An 18,531-nucleotide genomic window follows, 5' to 3' on the forward strand; every position below is an offset into this window, starting at 1 on the left:
GACGTGGCTCCGCTGGCTCGCTCACTTGTCCAGGGTTTGTTTTGTTTAATTTCACCTGCCCCTTGGGAACAGGCGAGTATGTCTAGGTGGCTGGCGGCTGAGGTGGGGCTGAAGTTCAAAGGCAGGGCCACTGTGAGGACTGCAGCTGGCTTGCGTGTGCACGGGGTGGTGCCCTAACCGGCTAAACTGCCTGTCTCTGCCCTTCTCCAGGAAAACGCAGCACAGCTCCCTTGACCAGAGCTCTCCGCCCCAGAGCGGGGTGTCGGCCTCCTACAACCACCCGGTCCTGGGAATGTACGACACCAAAGATGACTTCCCCCTGAGGAAGACAGGTCAGTGCCCAGGGTGCTGGGGGGAGGGTTCACACCAGCTCCCACCCCCATGTCCACACACACAGAGAAGGAGTCACCTGCAGATTTTAGAAATATTTGCTTTTTTATTAGAGCATCATCTTGAAAAGACATCCCAAAGGATTCACTTACGATTCATACTGAAAGAAATGAACCTCATGATGTACACCTACTTTTTAAAACTCATATGCATTTTTAAAATACGCGAAGTTTAGTTTTCTCTTGGTGGCATGCTGTACTTGGCTATACTCCGAACCGTCCCCTCAGTGGTGACAGGATAAAGCAGCTCCTGCTGAGTGTGTCACGTTCTTTCAGCAAGCGAGGGAGTGTGTGGCCTCAGTGCCAGCTCTGGGCGGTGCCAGGCAGTGGAGGCTGTCAGGGGTCCCAGAATGGGAGGGAAATCTTCATCAGAAATTCCTTGTGTGGGCTGGCCCGGTGGCACACTGCTACAGTGCGCCTCTTGGGAGCATGGCGGCGCTCCCGCCGAGGGTTCGGATCCCACATACAGACCGGTTCCCACTCACTGGCTGAGCAAGGTGCGGGCGCAGCACCGAGGGTTGTGATCCCGTTGCCGGTGCCGGTCCGGTACAGGCGCGACACTGAGGGTTGTGATCCGTTGCCGGTCACGAAAAAAGACAAAAAGGAAAAAAAAAAAAAGAAAAGAAATTCCTTGTGTCCTTCAGGGGACATCCCAGGTGGGCCCACAGTGACATGTGACAGTTCTTTATAAACCAGAGGGAGACGGGCATGTAGGCACAGGCAGGGTGCCTGGACCATTCTGGAAGCAAAAAGGGGGTACCTAGGGCAGTGTGTGATGAGAGCCAAGATGTCCTTGGACTTTTTCAGGGTGATGGTTTAAGTGGGGCAGTGGCTTTTGGGTAGGATCAGGGAGGCCGCAGACAGTGCATTGTGGGCAGGAGGGGCAGGGCCGGAGAGGAGGGTGCCTCCCAGAGGCTTTGCCCCGAAGGAGGCAAGGACCCGAGCTGTAGAAGCTGCTGGGCAGGGTAGGGTGGGAAATTCCAGGTCACCCTCGTTAATGGTGTGTGTTTTCGTCCATTTGTGTTGCTATAACAGAAATACCTGAGACTGGGAATTTATAAAGTACAGAGGTTTATTTGGCTTACAGTTGATTCTGGGACAGCTGCATCTGGCACAGGCCTCAGGCTGCTTCTATTCATGGTGGAAAGTGGCAGGCAGCCCGCAGCCGGTAGGTACAAGCAGATCACATGGTGAAAGGAAGCAAGAGAGAAGGTGGGGAGGTGGCAGGGTCTTTTAAACAACCAGCTCTCATTAATGAAAACTCACTCATTGATCCCCCCTCCCCCAGGGAGAGCATGAATCCACTCATGAGGGATCTGCCCCGTGACTCAGTCAGTTTCCAGCACTGCCACATTGGAGATCAAATTTCCACATGAGTTTTGGAGGGGACAACACATCCAAACTCCATCAGGATGGCTCTGAGAAATGAGGTCTGAAGGGTGCAGGTTTTTCTTACTGTAGACAAATTCTGTGTCATCTAAAGGTTTTTCTCTGTCCGGGCGGAAGTACATTAAAGCAGTGAACCCACGACAGCGTCTTCACTAAGCACTGAGGCGCTGTGGGGAGTGTGGGGCTGACCTGCTGCCCCACCTGAGGGACAGAAGACGTGGGGCAGACTTCTGCAGCATCTCTCAGTAAGCAGAGCTGTGTCCCAGAGAGGATTTGCAGTGCACTAGGGGGCTAAACTGGAATCAAGAGCTGGGAGTGGAAAGGAGGGGCCATTTAGCTCAGCTGAAGTAAGAGTCGACGAGAATTGGAGGTGCGTGGGGTGCGGTGGGCGTGCCAGGCCGGCCGTTCCCTGGTGGGGTGGGCCACATCACGACAGCGGGCTCCCTGGTGCTTGACTAGGACTGGCACGTTAGGGGTTTGGCAGAGCCTGTCGGACTCGGAGGCACAAGGATCCTGCAAATGTGGGCAGGTTTTAGTCTCGACCATCAACCCTTTATTGGTAAAAGTGAGTGTGTAGCTGCTGTCCTTTTCTGTCTAAATGGTCTCAGCATGTCGTTCCCACTCTTCTGTCTACTGAGAATGGTCTTGGGTTTCACCGAGAAAGAGTCCAGAATCTCAACAGGAAGAACGGGTTCAGATGTCAGTATTTTTTCCAGAAGGACGGGACAAATCTGTGGGCCAATTCTCGTAAATTGCCCTCCATGTCCCCTTTCTGAGGACTGTTGCTCTTGTTAATCACGGTCAGTCAACAAAACCAGAGTCCACAGAGAGTGAGGGGCCCTGTGCTAGGAGAGAGACGCAGGGATGAGGAGGCAGAGAACGTGCCTGCCCTGAGAACCCTGGCCATGGAGCAGGGGGGGTGGGAGGTCACGGACTTCGCAGTCCAACCACTTCAGGCTGACCTTTGCTCGCTCATCTCGTAGCTCTGTGTGCCCTGTGACAACTTCCTGAACTCCTGGCCTCAGTTTTCTCATCGGTAAAGTAGGTTCTAACCACACCCACATCCTCACAGCCATGGGGACTTGGTGGGAGGACCCAGGCTCGCACCCAGCAGGCAGTTCCCTCTCATCCTGGCTGTGAACTGTGAGACCCACAGCTCCAGCACAGTGCCTGCAGGAGCGAGTGGAGGTGACAGCCTGGCTGCCAAGCGGGGAGATTGGCCCCTGCACAGGAATGTGCGAAAACACCCCATTTGACTCCTCCCCACGGAGGTACCCAGGAAAAGACAGTGCACACCACCTGTCCCATCTGGCCCTAAAGCCCTACCCTAGTGGCTTCACGCACCCTCCATCCGTGATGGAACATCAGGGATGGAGGTGGTTGGGGACTGCTGGCTCTGGTTCCTCCCCCTCTCCCAAACAAAGTCAGCACTGCCTAGGGATCGGCCTCCTGTTCTAAGAAACAGAACCCAGCTGGAATGACCTGCAGCAAAGGTTTGTAGAAGACAAGGTGGTAGACAGGAAGCTGACTTGTCCTGCCCACCACTGTCCATCAGAGCAGCGTGGCCTGCGGTCTCTGCCCCGCTCTGCACCATCGGCTTCCTGTGCTGCGGTTTGTAGAAGACAAGGTGGTAGACAGGAAGCTGACTTGTCCTGCCCACCACTGTCCATCAAAGCAGCGTGGCCTGCGGTCTCTGCCCCGCTCTGCACCATCGGCTTCCTGTGCTGCGTTGTGCTTCTCTGGGCACCATTGGAAACAGGATCTCCAACACCTTGTGTTTTGCTCTTGACCTTGTGATACAGCACCACCCCAGCCCCTGCTTCCAGAAAGCTGGAGAGAGAATTGTCTTCTCTCACTTTGAGAAGTGTTATTTAGAATACACAGTGCTCCAGAAGAACTTAATTAAGATTTGATTGCATCATCAATTTTTTAAAAAGGCATCACTAGCACATTAATAATGTAAGGGTTTCAGAGAAAATGTTTAAACCACTTAAGAGAATGGTGTGTAGCTAGGTGCCCTGGGTCGCCCTGGACAAATCTACTCTCAAACACTTGACGTTGCTAATTCCAAGTGATTTACATCCATGCATTTCTGTAAGAAATGTGTGCATCTCTGTAATGCGAAAGACCTCATTAAATGAAATTTTAGTTATGAAGTACCTTGAATGAATTAATGATTGTGAAATACACTTAAATAATGACCGATTTTGACTTTACACTAATTTATACTGACCTTGTGCATGATTTAACCATCTCTCGACCTTTAGAGGCTGGTTATGTGATAGGTGAACATGCACTCAGCCACTCTTGCTAGTTTCTTCAATACTGCATTTTCTGTACAGCCTCTCGTGTGCTCTGTGGATGATAGTTCACGTCTGTACTGGCTCAAGTGTCTTACTTTCCTCGTGAAAAAAAAGTCACAACTCATGTTGTGAGCTTTTGATATTCAGGGAATGGAGGTTGCCCCAGCCTGTGGAGCCTGTCCAGCTCCTTTACTTATACCTTGTGATTTGGGGGAAGCTCTTGAACCTCTCTACGCCTCAGTTTTGCCATCTGTACAATGTACCTGTAAACCAGCCCTCTCCTGGGACTGTTCTGAGAAGTCAGTGAGTTGATGTTTGCAGAGTACTTGGAGTAGGACCCTATCTGGGTAGGCCTCTGTTCCTGTTTTCCTAAGCTGCTAGGACTCTCTTGATCCTTTCCGCACCCAATGACCTTTTCTGCCAGCTTTAGCATCCCCCAGCTCCTTCCTCCAATGCCCACAACTCAGCTGGGAACAGGCAGGAAACACTCAACTCCACTTAGGGAAAGACCACATGAAAATAAACACCAACATTTGTAGCCAAATGTCTGGCCAGCAAGGCGTGTCCTGCTCTGCAGGTTTTCAGGGCTCATCTCTTAGCTTCTGGCTTGCCATCACCACCTGAGCACCACCCCCCAGGAGCTCAGAACTAGATAGACTCTTCTAAATCTGAGCTCCAGAGTCAGAATCCTTGGCCCAAGGCCCAGCTCTGACTTCCTGCTAGAGATCCCCCCTTTCCCGGAAGATTGATAGCAGGGGTGTCTTCATTTCAGAGGCCTCAACCTCCCACCATCATTGGGCCTGGGGTCCCAGGTGAGGTGGAGCCCATCCCTTCCCACTGTTCCTGGGCAGCCTCAAGGACTACCCAAACTTTGGGTTTCTGAAGCCTCTCTAAAGATGCTAAATGTGTATATTTATATGTAGTCACAGAGGATAAGACATACCAGGGAATTGCTTGCATCACTGATATGTGCACCCGTTGACTGGATCCCTCCTGCAGCTTGCTGGATATCAAATGGCTTAACCAGAACTTCATTTAAACAAAACATTCAATTCCATATTCGTACTGAAGAACAGATACTTCTCCACTTTCGAAAGCAAAGTGAGCTTTGTCATTTTGAAGATATGTAAGGATTTTATTTTTCTCCCAAAGCATCTTTATCTTGATCTTCTTAACGATATCAGCTGCCATGGGTTTTTTTTATAGACTCCTAAATTTTCCTCTTAAGTGACTTCCGACTAATGAAGTGAGGCCAAAACACAACAAAACGACTGTTGTCTTGCCAGCACAGTCCTTTTCCCATCCAGTTGGCTACTTGGGCCTTGGCACTGAAAATTGTCCACCTGCATGGTCCTCCCTTCTCCAGTATCCTGAATGGTTGCTGAGACATCGTCCTATCAGCGAATACCCTCCCCATCATGTCATCGGGCGGGCTGATGCGTGGCCGTGGCACTAACAGGGATTGTACTTGCCACTTGCTTGAAGTTAGCAAATCCCAAGGCTGATGCTCAATGAGAAGTTGGTAACCCCAGCCTCGTTCAGAATTCCCAAGCTAGTGGCAGGGCTGGGCTGGCTCTGGGAACAGAGCTCCTGAGGCCTTATACTGACCTGGGTGGTCAACCAAAAGTGCTGGGCTTCCCCAGAATTGCTTCTGCAGACAGCTCTTCCTCCGAGATGTGCCCAGGCAGCCCCGCCCTCCTCACGCTGTGCCTCCTGACACCCATCAGCCAAGTTCACTGCTGCCCCTGGACAATGCCCCCAATTGCTTAAAAGCACAACACACAACAGGTTTCTCCATTGTTGGTGGGGAAGCATGCAGTCCCTGTAGCCAGCCTGGCCCTCACTGCATGGGTGTCCTGTGCACTGCATCTGCCAGTCTGTGAGAAGCGAGGGTAACACTGCTGACGTCCCGGTGGTTCAGCAGGTGCTGGCTCTGCTGCTGTGCTCTGCAGCTGCTGTGGAGAGGGCAGGGTCAGAGTGGGCTACAGGTCAAGGCCACATTGCTCAGGGGGAGAAGGGAAACTTGGCACCCCTGCCCAGGGCAGGAAGGCTACTACTGGTTTCCTTGGGGGCCACCGACACAGCTGCCAGTAAGGCCATGAGGTAAAATGAAGCCAGGTGCCCTGACTCTGCTTCCTGTTAGGCCCTGTGCTCCAGGCACACGTGAATCAGTCTGTCTTGTTTACATATAACCCACATTGCCATTGAAGGGAGTGGGGGTTATAGAAAATCACTCCTTTTCCCAAATCAGTCTGAAAACCTCTCAGTGGATTTCTAAAACAGCAGCAAGCAGTGATTGCTCCTGAGGTGCTCCAAGATCCCCAGGCACAGATTTACCACTTGTGGAGGGCTCATGGGTGCGGGTATGCCATGAACCCCTTGACGCTTGCAGGGGTCCTTCGTGCTCATGTCGGGAGTTCCATTTTACAGAGGTGGAAATGAAGGCTGATGACCTGCTGGGTCACACGGTGGTAAATTGGGATCCGGGCTCGTCAAATTCCATTTTCTGTCCTTAACCACAGGGGTGTAGTTGAGGTTTTCTGTACCAGGTGTGCACTGGCCGGGCAGCAGTGTGCTTTAGCACCTATTTCTGTTGCAATATTTATTTAGTGAGCATGTATAAAGAGCGTCCCGTGTGCGGGCCCTGTGCTGGTGCAGCAGGCATGGAGCAGGCTGTGCTGCCCAGTGGCCTCCAGCCTAGTGGGGAGGAGCTTGACCAGCCTGGTCCTGAGCCAAGTGGACATCAGCATGGCCCTGGGGGTGGGCCAGGGAGGGAGCAAGCAAGATCAACAGCCTGGGCATCTGAAGGGCACCTCTGTGTTTGCCCCAGTCCACAGTAAAGCAAATTGAAGCCCCCTCTAGAAACTCCACAGAAACCCTGAGCGGTTTGCACTGGCTTCCAGACACCAGGGTCCCATTTTGTAGCCTATGTCCCAGCACCACCCCACCCCGAAAAATGTCTGCCAGAGAGGGGCAGTGGGGCGAGCAGCCCGCCCTGAACCAAGTTGCATGGTCTTTCATCAGTGTAGACACAGCGTATCAGTAGGCAGATGACGTTTTCCCTGCTTGCCTGTGAGCTGACAACAGCATGAGTGGTTTATTTGCCATCCGCGTGTAGAGGGGCTGGTGAGCGGCGAGGTGCATGTCCTGCCTCTGCATCTGGGAGGCGCTCTGTGCTTCACGCACAGCCGGTGCCGGTCGCCGCTCTGTCCCCTTAGTGCAGTTTGTGGACCACACCCTCACTCCCCACGATTTCACACAAAGGCATGCTTTCTTTTCGTTAGGTGCAGAGTGACAAGTGGCCCTCAGGCTGGTGCTTGGCCAAGTCCGTGGCATCTGTCCTTTCTTGAGCCACTGTTGAGCCGATAACAAGAGAGCTAACATCTGTGGTGCCCGGGCAGAGCCCACCCGCCAAGCCTCCCTCGGGATTCAGGGGCTTTTGTGCTGGGCTGTGTCCGCCATCAACTGTGTTCTTTAAAAGGGTTTAAAAGAGGCTTGGTTGTGCTTCTCCAAACAAACTGAGAGAGATGGTGAGTGCTTAAATACCGGGCGGCTTCTGTGTCAAGGGCAGCGGTCCACACGCTCTTCTGCATGACACCTTCAGCTGACGTCAGACTCAGGCTCTCTTTAATGTGAAAAGTTCCCAGTGAGGTCTTGAACTAATTTTTTTTCAAATACACGTTTTTTCACTATTCAGTGGTAAAAGTACACTGATACTGAGGCCAATCGAAATATGCTACTGAGAGGATTGAGCAGGTAAAACACACCATCCACAAGCATTGCATAGAGGCTTCTCATAGTGAGTTAAACGAAACACACACGCTGAATCTTACTTCCCAGAATTAGCTACTATTAGTTTGGTGTGTATCTTTCCAGATGTTGTTCTTTGCCTATGTGTAGGGGGGTGTGTGTGTGACATGTATACATTGTTGTCTCTGGTAACAAAAATACCTGCCTTGCATTTTATCCTGTAACTTTGTTTCAGTCACTATTAAATTGTGGACATCATTCCATTTGAGTGGATAAAGACCCACACCTTTTTTTTTTTTATAGTACTCCAATGCGTAGATATAAGTTGTAACTGTTTTCTAGTTTTTATTTTACCAACAAATATGGGTACCTTTGCTCCCTGTGCTAGTATTTCTGTAGGATAGATTCCTAAAAATGGAACTAGCTGTCAGTTCAAGGAGTACGTGTATCTAAACTGCTGAGCCAATTGTACCCCCACCAGCAGTTTAGGGAGTGCATTATCCCCACCCCTTCACTAGCAGGATGAAGTCACAATTCATTCTGGCCAGTTTGGTGGGTGATAAAAATCATGAGCCCTTGGATGTTTTAACAAGCGGTTCGGGCACTGTTAGTAAAGTTTGGGTATCTTTATGTTTTATCCCGTCTTCCCTACTAGAGCCCAGGTGATGTGCAGCAGGGACAAGGGTGCTGTGTGGCAGAGCTCCCGCAACCGTGCCCCCGGGGCTGTGCAGCTGAAGGCTGAGCAGTCCTTGCCATGCCCTGTCTTCTTTGCCTGTTACTATGCTCAGTGTCTGAAGGCATGCTGGACTATGGGGAAGGTGCACGAATGTCGTTGGATGGACGGTGTTTAGTGACAACTCATGTCCACTTTTCTGTTGGGGGTCTTCTTATTGCTTTGTGGGCACTCTTTATGTGTTACTGTCAGTCCTGTGTCTGTTGTATGTGTTACAAAAATCACATTCCAGTCCGTCATTTCTTTCTAGAATTACCTTATTTTTACCAAAGTAAATAAGTGTACAAATATCACAGAGCCCCAGTGTGTACGACAGGAAAACAGCCATTCCTCGCTCTGCCCTGCCTGCTGTGTTGTGACAACATGCGTCCTATCCACAGCAAAACCACAGGTGCACCTAGGTGGCATCTCTTTTCTTGTACAACTTCTCCTTTTCCTGAAGCTGATCTTTTGTTTTTCATTTGCTTCATTTCCCTTTGCCAGTTATTAATTGAGGCCCACGTCTCAGCAGACCCACGAGGCTCTTCTCCACACAGCGGGCAGTCTGACGGTCCTGCTCACGCCTGGGAGGTGGCCTGCTCTCCCTGGGCCTCTTCCTTGCTTCCACGTGGTCCTTTGTACACGCTCTGCCCCGTCCTCTGGGTGGTGCTCATCCTAGCTCTCCGAAAAGTCGCGTGTGCAGTGGGAGTTTCAGGTCCATGTGTGCTGGTAAACCTCCATTCTGTTGCACACATGGTTGATAATTCGGTTGGGCGCAGAAGTTCCTTTCCTACGGGGTTTTTAGGTCATCATCTTTTAGGTCATCCCTCAATGTGGCTGTGGCATGATTTGAAGTCACTCTCCAGGTCCATGTGTGCTGGTAAACCTCCATTCTGTTGCACACATGGTTGATAATTCGGTTGGGTGCAGAAGTTCCTTTCCTATGGGGTTTTTAGGTCATCATCTTTTAGGTCATCCCTCAATGTGGCTGTGGCATGATTTGAAGTCACTCTCAAGCCTGATCCTTTATCCAGAGCTAAAGCAGGACAGGATGCGCCCGGTGAGGGTCTGTGGCCTCCATGGCCCTGGCTGTGTGAGCCTCCTGGCACCGGCTTCAGGGGCAGGAGTGTGTCTGACTCTGTGAGTAGTTCCCCCTCTGTTAACTCTATTCTCTGTTTTTATCTATTTGACGTTGGACCTTTTTGCTCCCATTTTCCATCTTTATCCTTTTATTTTCCCATTTGAAAATTCTCAATTTTTTCTTCAGCCCCTCTTTTCAACACTTTTATTTTTGTCCTCATGGCTTTATATTCTTTAAAATGTCCTTCACTGTCACTTTGGGTTTTCAGGAAAGAACCGCCATGAGCGTGCGCATCCTCCTCTCTAGCGCTGTCTGCACACCTTTTGCCACGACGGGGTTTGAGCATTCTTTGTTGATGAATCAGTGGCTCCTTTCCTCCCTGGTGACTGGATGTGGTGTCAGCCCCAAAGCAGCGTTGCTTCAGGAGAAATCGCCCTTCACACTTGTGCGAAGTTCACTTATGGGTCCTCTTTGAACCCAATGGTTGACAGTGAAAGGAGCCCAACTCTGATGTCGTTTTACTCCATGACTAACTCTCAGGGAAGAAGTAAACCCACTCATGAGATCGTGCACAGGATGTGCGAGTTTGTGAAGAACCGGCCCATGTCTTGATTGGAATTGCTTCCTGCTGAAGGACAGAGGCAGGTGCTGGGGATGGTGTAGGATTTTGAGGTTGACATTAGAATGGTTTATCTGCCTTACTTTGTAATTTACTTAATTGCTTTAAGGAGAAACATCCCCGACTGCCACCTCTTCCCCATGAGGAGCGATCCTCTGCTTATGAATAAGTTTAGCATCCTTCTGCCCCTTAGCTTTCACCTGCTCTGAGCTTCCTTCTGGATGCCACCTGCTGAATGCTTTGGTTTTGCAGCTCTGCTATCAGGTGTGAAATGCAGCTCCTGTGCCTGGGAGCGCTGGGAGCTGAAATGAGCTTTGACAGGCCTCTAGGCGTGGAGCAGCACTCCAGTGAGCCTGTGCAGGCGTGGCTGTGTGTCTGCTCTTACCTCACCAGCCAGAGACTCAGCCACATCCTGAGCTTTGGCTACCTGGCAGAATGACTATAGTTACGGGCATTCCGCAAGCTTCAAGAAATGTGTGTTTGAACAGCTGAAACTGTAGGTCACTGTGTCTTTGCTGTGGAGTTAACTCATTTCACCATGTGAGATAGCCAGACTTCAAATGATCAGAGCAGGCCTTTTCCAGAGAGGAACACGGGGAGGTGGGGAGTGGGCCAGCTGCGTCTGACGCCCTTCCCAGCACAGCCTGCTGCGGGGCCCCTGTGAAGACAGAGGCAGTGGCACATTTTTCAGGTGTGCCTTCTGTTCCCTGGCTTCTCTGCCCTCCCCATGGAAGCCCATCTATGTGCCACATGGATCAGGGTAGCCTCCTTTCCCTGGTCCTTGTGCTGCTCCTTGGGCCCTCTCCCCAGCCTGTGTCAGCAGCGCTGCTTACCTGGTAGATTCTGTGGGGGAGTCAGTGTCCTGAAGAGCCCCACAGGGACAAGGGTCATCATGGGCCCATGCCGTCCTGTCCCCTGGCCCTGCCAGTGTGGTGTTACAGTGCCTGCTGTCAGCTCCAGCCATCCTGCAGGCAGGGCTGGCTCTGACAGGTCCCCTGTGGTTTAAAGTTCTGGTGTCACTCTGCTGGGGTCCTCATTTCCATCTTCCTGTGGGCCCTGCATGTGAGAAGCAGGCCCTGGCTCCAGAATGGGCCAGTGCAGGGAGAGGCAGTGAGTCCTGCCCTGGTCCACCTTGCAGGCGGGAGGAGGGGCCTCCTTTCCAAGAGCAGCCGTGTGCTCACCTGGAATCAGGGCAGCCTGCAGCTTGAGAGGTGGAGGTAGAGCGGTGAGTAGGTGAGGGAACAAAATAATTTCAGCTGGCGAAATGGCTGCGAGGAGGAAAGATGGTGGCTGTGGAGGGGACAGGGTGGGGAATAGAGGCCGAATGACAGGAGGAGCTGCTGTGGAGGGGGCAGGGTCTGGAGAGCAGGTGGGTCACAGGGTGCAGGGGCCTCTCCTGTGGAGTCTGCAGTCCTGGGTGGGGGACGCAGGACGGGCAGGATCTGCCTCCCAGCCGATTCCCTGGTCAGAGCTTTGCCTGTGGAATGACCTCTGGTTCTCTTGATACCTGCAGTCCTGGACAAGGTCGGGGCACTGTCTGCAGTAGCGCGGCCAGTCCATAGCTGGCCCGTAGTGACCCTGTCACACACTATATCCTGATGCCACCTGGTCCTGCTTTATGGCATCAGGGCAGCCACCAAGAGGGGATCCCCTGCCCTTCAGGGCCAGGGACCACCATGCTCTGTTGTGTAGGCACACACGGCCCAAATCTCAGAGGCTGCTTCTCCCACAGCACAAGGTTTCTGTGCCCAGCCTTGCCCATGAGGTCTGGGTGGTAGCGGGACTGTTTTCTTGCATGATAATCAGGTGGCTTTTTTTGCCTTGGCTTGTTTTGTTTTGGTGTTTTTTAAATAATGGGAAGAAACAACATAAATGGAAGGGGAACGTGTAAATGATATGTATTAGGAAACAGAAGTGGGTCCTCTACTATAGCCATGGAGAAGGCTGTTTTGTCACTGAATCCTTCTCATCTGCCAAAATCCAAGTCCCACGGTGAAATGGCCCCTGTTTAAACACAAATGCACACTGCAGGAAGTCATTGCTCCCTGTGTTAATGCCCTCCAGAGCAGGCTGAGGATCTTCTTAAAACACACCTTCGATGTTTCTGGGAAGCCAGTTTAGGTGGGTTGCTCCTCCCCTCCTCCCAGGACCTTTGCCTCATGGCCATCTTCAGACTGGAGCAGGTCCCCAAATTGTGGACACGCACGTGGCCTGATCCTCCCAACCCATGCTGATCTTAGCTCTGACTGCAGGGAAGATTGTGCAATTTTGCTCAAATTGTATGGTAAGCAGTAACTTCCCGCTCTAGAAAGATGAAGAACAGCAGGAGTGCTGATTTAAAAAAAGAGGTAGAATCTCACTGGTGTACACGTCTACAAGTGGTGGAAGCTTGACAGTAGTCAAGTAAACCTCAGGACTCAAAGGCTTTCTCCACAGTGGCATTTGTCCCACTGTCCCACCATCCTGGGCTCTGGAAGCCGATGGCCTCTCCCTGGTAGAGAGGCAGGTTCCTGTGCCTCTTCCCAAGGGTGCTGCAAACTACAATGCGGAGCTTCCCAAAGGGTGCCCCGACCCAGAGGTGGTGACTCGGTGGGCCTGGGAGTGGCCTGGGCCACATGTGGTGAGCAGTTGGCAGCCAGTGTGGGCTTAAAGTTGCAGGTTTGCAAATAGTTCTGTCCACATGAACTTGTTTACAAGAAGCAAACCAAGCCGAAACACCACGCCCTGTGGTCAGGGGAGAGCTGAGGGACACAGGTGCACCTGCGTGCAGGGGCTGAGCACTGGCCCTCTCATCAGGGTGGGTGGGGTGGCACCCTCCTGCTCTGGGGGCCACCCCCTCATCAAGGGGGGTTGGGGTGGCACCTTCCTGCTCTGAGCACCGGCCCTCTCATCAGGGTGGGTGGGGTGGCACCCCCCTGCTCTGGGGGCCAAGCTAGCCCTTACCAGAGGCTGCTGGGAGCTGCTGTGCATTTGCTTCTCTGGACTGTTAGACAGGCGCGGTCTGCAGGTGAACAAGTAAGTGTGTAGTTTAGAAGTCAATAATCTTCACGAGTCAAAGCCCTGAAACGATCACCGTTTGTCAGTTTTCCTCAGATTTTAGGGTGACACAGCTATGCCAACATGGGTGAGTTATTTAGGAGAACGTTATTTAAGAGACATCACCATTAAGTGACTGTCATACCTCAGCATTTTCCTGCCATGCCCAATAAGCCACCATAAGCCTTGTTTCCCATCCACTGGTAAAACGCAGTAACAGCAGTATTTCGTTACGACACCACCAGTACATGTGTAACCCTGTGTCCACAGAGTTTTAACCAAAGCATCAGCTACGCTGTATTCACCATTTGGGACTGATGAGTGGACTGAAAATGCTCTCCCATGGGCCTCGTGAACACTTCCTTTATTCTCCCCTGGAACAGCGTGTCAATGTTAAGAAAATATTCACCCCATGTGCGTATTTTTAAACTGCCGACAAGATAACCTTGAACCCAGTTGTGTCTGCCTGACTGTAATGAAATCTCCTTTTTATGCAGCTTCTGAACCCAACCTGAAATTACGGTCCAGGCTAAAGCAGAAAGTAGCGGAGAGGCGGAGCAGCCCCCTGTTACGCAGGAAGGATGGGCCAGTGGTTACTGCTCTAAAAAAGCGCCCATTGGATGTCACAGGTATGTCAGCCCAGTAGGCATCCTGCCCCTGCCGTCCTCTCTGTGAGGCTTTCCTTGCTGCCCTTGGTTTCCCTTTGGCACCTCTGAAAACCTGCATCTCTGCCTGACACTGTTGAACCCCAGCATGGTCTTTTTGCTGTAGCGCAGGAAGTACCAGGCCCACGAACCAGAGTCGGTGACTTAGGCATCTCTGGCCAAGTCCCTGCTCCCAGCCTTTCTCAAAGTTGGTTTTAATCAGGCCCAGGTATAGGATAGTGATATGGACTGGCATCGTGGGTGATGTGTACAAGGAATTTTAAGTCAAAGATTGTCTGAGCATGGGGTTCACAACTGACTCCACCCTGATGCCTGTTTAACATGTCTGGTCTGCTGCAGGGTGCTAACCTCTTCCCCACCAGGGTGTCCACAGCTGAGCACTGGAAAGACAGCAAGGAGCTGAACTGTTTCAGCTCTACCTTAGTGAGTGTCATGCTGTCGGCCCCACCTAGTGGTGGACATGAAGAAGGACGCAGGCCAGGCAGAGCCCTCCCTGAGGGGGCACGGCCCCTCTTGAGGGCACCCTCCCCAGGGAGCACCCCCCCCATGCAGGGCACCTCACGCAGGGAGTACTGCCGACGCAGGGCACCTCACCCAGGGAGCACCTTCATGCAGGGAGCACCCCACACATGGCACGTAACCAAGGGAGCACCCCCCCATGCACGGCACCTCACCCAGGGAGCACCTTTATGTAGGGAGCACCCCCGAGGGAGCACCTTCATGCAGGGAGCACCCCACACATGGCACGTAACCAAGGGAGCACCCCCCCCATGCACGGCACCTCACCCAGGGAGCACCTTTATGTAGGGAGCACCCCAACGCAGGGTACCTCACCCAGGAGCACTCCCCATGCACGGCACCTCACCCAGGAGCACCTCCCATGCACGGCACCTCAGGAGCACTCTCCATGCACAACACCTCACCCAGGGAGCATCTTCATGCAGGGGGCACCCCCACACACGGCACCTCACCCAGGAGCACTTCCATGGAGGACCCCCCAGCCAGGGAACACCTTCACACAGGGCACCCTCCCCAGGGAGCCCCTCCGCCAGAGGGTCCCTCCCCACCCAGGGAACACCGCCGCTCCCAGCATGCACTCGACCCCAGGGAGCACACCTGCCCGGGTGCTCTTCTATTCTTTTCTCACTTGATGTCAGTCACTATCATTTTCCGGCAATTCTGATGTGTCCTCATTTTGCTGATGTGAGTCATACTGTGGTCATGCATTTATATGTATCTCCTCAGACTGGAGTCCTGGAAGTGGAATGAAAAATATTAACATCAGTGAGTTAAAAGTGGATGAAAAGCCAGATATGTATATTTTTATTGCCCCCAAAAGTTGTCCTCACTTCTCATGTGTGCACGTGGCAGTGTTTGGTGACACTACTGGGAGGCATGGGAGGGAGAGGGGTTTTTTTTGCTGGAGACACGCTGGCCAGCAGCACGGGAGAGCTGGGGGGACGGGGCGTGGAGAAAGCAAATCTGTTTTCCTGAGTGAACTGTAAACACCTGCTCAGCCCAGGTGGCATTCTCAGCAGCTTGCAGTTAATGAAGTGCAAGGAAATGGGCTTCACCAGAGAGCAGAGCCAGGCTCTGGCTGGTGTTTGGTGGGAGTGACAGGGGGAGAGAGAGAGGGGACAGGGCAGAGGACAGGAAGGGAGCCGGGGTGGGGACCAGGTGTTGTGTTCATTCTCAGCCCCTGGGATGCGTGAGCTGACCCCGTGCTTTGTTGAACTCCAGGCAGCTCTTGAGTGAACGCAGCAGTTTGACCTTGGGAGGTGTAGACAACTGCTGTTAGGGTGGGGGATGAGCCTGGGGTGTTTCTGGGTGGGCAGGAGAGTGTGTCCTGTGCCTCAATATCCTCTTCTGTGTCGTGAGGCTGATGATGGCACCTTCCTGTAGGGTTAGTGAGGGACAACAAAAGCAGAGGTGTTGGAACGTGGTCTGCCAGGTCGGGAGAGCTGTGGGGTACCTGCTCCCACCCCTCCATCCTCCTTGTTGTTCCTCAGGGTTACGTCTGGAGCCAGTTTTCAGATTCAGCTCTATCGTCACCAGCCTCCAGCAGGCTTGGGTAGCACATGAATTGTGGGTGAGCACCTGCATGTGCGTGGGCTGGGGGAGGAGGTGGCTAGCAGGGCCTGGGAGAGGCTTTGCTGGAGCCTGTCCCACCTCCTCGCCCAGCACACCTAGCTCAGGCGGCCTGCTTAAGGGAAATGTCCCTAACCTCCCCTTCAGGGTCCCCACCCTGCCATTTCTCCTTGACCAGCGTGTGCTCTGCAGGTCTAGATTCAAGGCAAGGCTCTACGTGTTCAGAGTTATTGCTGAATGGTAGACCCCTAGAGCAGTTCTGGCAAGTAGGTCACACTGTGTCGTCTTTGGAAAGTTTTATTCTGCTGATGCCAATGTGTAAATGCCATTAAACCAAACATAAAAAGCCAGACACACTCAGGCTTCCCATAGTGTGTGTGCATAAAATAGTGATAGTGGCTCCTTGAGCCGTGGAAAGGAGCTCTGGCTGAGCATACAGTAATTCCTTGCCTAACCTGAGCGGAGCCTGGTCCCATTAACCAGGGTCAAGCCACTTCGATGTTTAAAGTACATTAAGAATATCTTGGTGTGTGTTTTCAAATAACACTGATAAATTACAGAAGCCGCTAGCTATATTTTCCCCGGGATGTTTAATATTATGGGAAAATTGAGAAGATTTAGTTCGAAGTGAACACTAATGGTAGGTTGCTCTATTTTGAACTAAGCTTTTTTTGGTAAGCACAGTAAATTTGACCTTTCACTGTTCAAAGTCATTTGGCTTCTGTGTTTCGTGGCCTTCTTTTGTGAGAATAATAAATGTTTAAGGGCTTATCTTTGTGGTGTTTCAAATCATCTTAAAATTAAAAAGAGGTATGAAATTGATGATGTGAGGATCCTGAAAGACTAAAGTGGGGCATCTGCAGCTTTGCAGAACTCACTGGGGGGTCAGTAGCAAAAACGAAGACTAGTGAGCAGGTTGCACTGTCCCTGCTGGGAACTGCAATCATGTTCATTCTTTTTGGGATTTCTGCTGGTCAGCAAGCTAGCCGCAGAAATCACAGAAGGCAAAGGCAGTTAGGGCCACAGGAAGCATGTGCCCTTCCCTCTGCAGAGTAACACTCACGGCAGGTGCTTCTCCACCTCCACAGACTCCGCGTGCAGCAGTGCCCCAGGCTCTGGGCCCAGCTCGCCCAACAACAGCTCTGGGAACGTCAGCACAGAGAACGGGATCGCGCCCGCCGTCCCCAGCATCCCGGCCGAGGTCAGTGCCAGGCGTGGCTGTTTCTGTTGTCCTGCACCGAGTCAGGTTCAAATGGCTTGACTTGCTTGAAGTGACCCCGCTTTGTACTTGACCTTCACTTCTGACTTTCCGGTTTGGGGTGAGGGAAGCAGGCACGTGCATCTTCCTGAGAAAGGCACCATTGTGGATTGTGTCCCTCCCACTCATTGCAGACGTCTCCTTCCCCTGTGAGTGCTATGGTTCCAGGTATGTCAGCGAACAGCCCCAAACCCAGTCTTTCCTCCTGGCCTCTCCCAGAGCGTGTTTCACCGGGTGGCATCACAGCACACAGTCACACGAGTTGGCGCCCTGGGCAGACTGGACCCCTGCTGCCTGCGTGCCGTGGTCACCAGCACTCCACCAGGTGGCTGGGAGATGGCGGCCACATAGGAGTAGTTGCTGAGTGAGAATTAAATATTTGTTGTGTATTGAAAATACACAAATTAAAATGGTCAACAAACCATGCGTCAAGGAAGACTAGAGCGTAACCAGTGTCGGCACTGCCGGGGTAGACAAAGCTGGAGGGAGGGAGTTTTTCCAGGCGTCACCAGAACCAGGAGTCTCAGACCACAGGGCTTGGCACCTCTCACCCCCTGCCTCCATTAGACCCTGAGGGGTTCTGCCGTCTGGGAGGGACGTTGGCAAACTAGAATGGGGTCAGAGAGGGCTCTGGAATCACTTGGCGGGAATAATATCAAAGACAGGAGCTTAGTGGAGAGGAAGGTGGAGGGGCACCAAGGCTGGCTGGGGGTCACGCCGCTGGCCAGACCTGGGTCAGGGTGACTTTCGGAGGCAGTAGTTACCAGGACCTATGTTCCATGCACCCATTCCCTCCTTTCTTTGCTCCCCCCTTATCCACATGTGTTGGGCCCCAGGAACAGAGAGCCAGGCAGGCAGCCCAGGGCCTGCTTCTGCACAGCTCGCCCGCTGGCAGGAGAGGCAGCGCTAGCCAGGACACGGGAAGGACGAGAGAGGTGTGTGTGCTCACTGAGCCATGCCGCGGGCCTGGGCGGGTGACCGCGAGGGGCAGGGCCACTGCAGCATGAGGCTTCTGATGAATTGAGCCAGAAGTGCCATCTGCTTCGTGTAGCAGCGTTCTCTTGAGAGGGAGGTTCTTTTGAGTTCTTTCTAACTTAGAGAGCTATAATTTACGAAATATCATTATTTACTTGCCTTCTTAAATATTTAGAAATGAATCCTGCCCCTGCAAAGGGTTGACAAATCTTAGTTGGGATACACAGCCACAAGCACTTAGCATCATTCTTTCAAATTTCTAGACC

At 52.3% G+C, this 18,531-nt stretch overlaps 1 protein-coding gene across 1 annotated transcript in view; it reads left to right on the plus strand.

The window, feature by feature from the left end:
* HDAC4 (histone deacetylase 4) overlaps window positions 1-18,531 on the plus strand; it is a 340,220-nt gene that overhangs the window by 242,246 nt on the left and 79,443 nt on the right. The window contains exons 7-9 of the mRNA XM_008574155.1: window positions 211-332; window positions 13,777-13,908; window positions 17,121-17,233. Of these exons, the coding sequence (XP_008572377.1) occupies window positions 211-332; window positions 13,777-13,908; window positions 17,121-17,233 (367 nt within the window). The remainder of the gene's footprint in view (window positions 1-210; window positions 333-13,776; window positions 13,909-17,120; window positions 17,234-18,531) is intronic.

The sequence above is a fragment of the Galeopterus variegatus genome, unplaced genomic scaffold (genome assembly GCF_000696425.1).
Source record: "Galeopterus variegatus unplaced genomic scaffold, G_variegatus-3.0.2 Scaffold1002, whole genome shotgun sequence".
Lineage (NCBI taxonomy): Eukaryota > Metazoa > Chordata > Mammalia > Dermoptera > Cynocephalidae > Galeopterus > Galeopterus variegatus.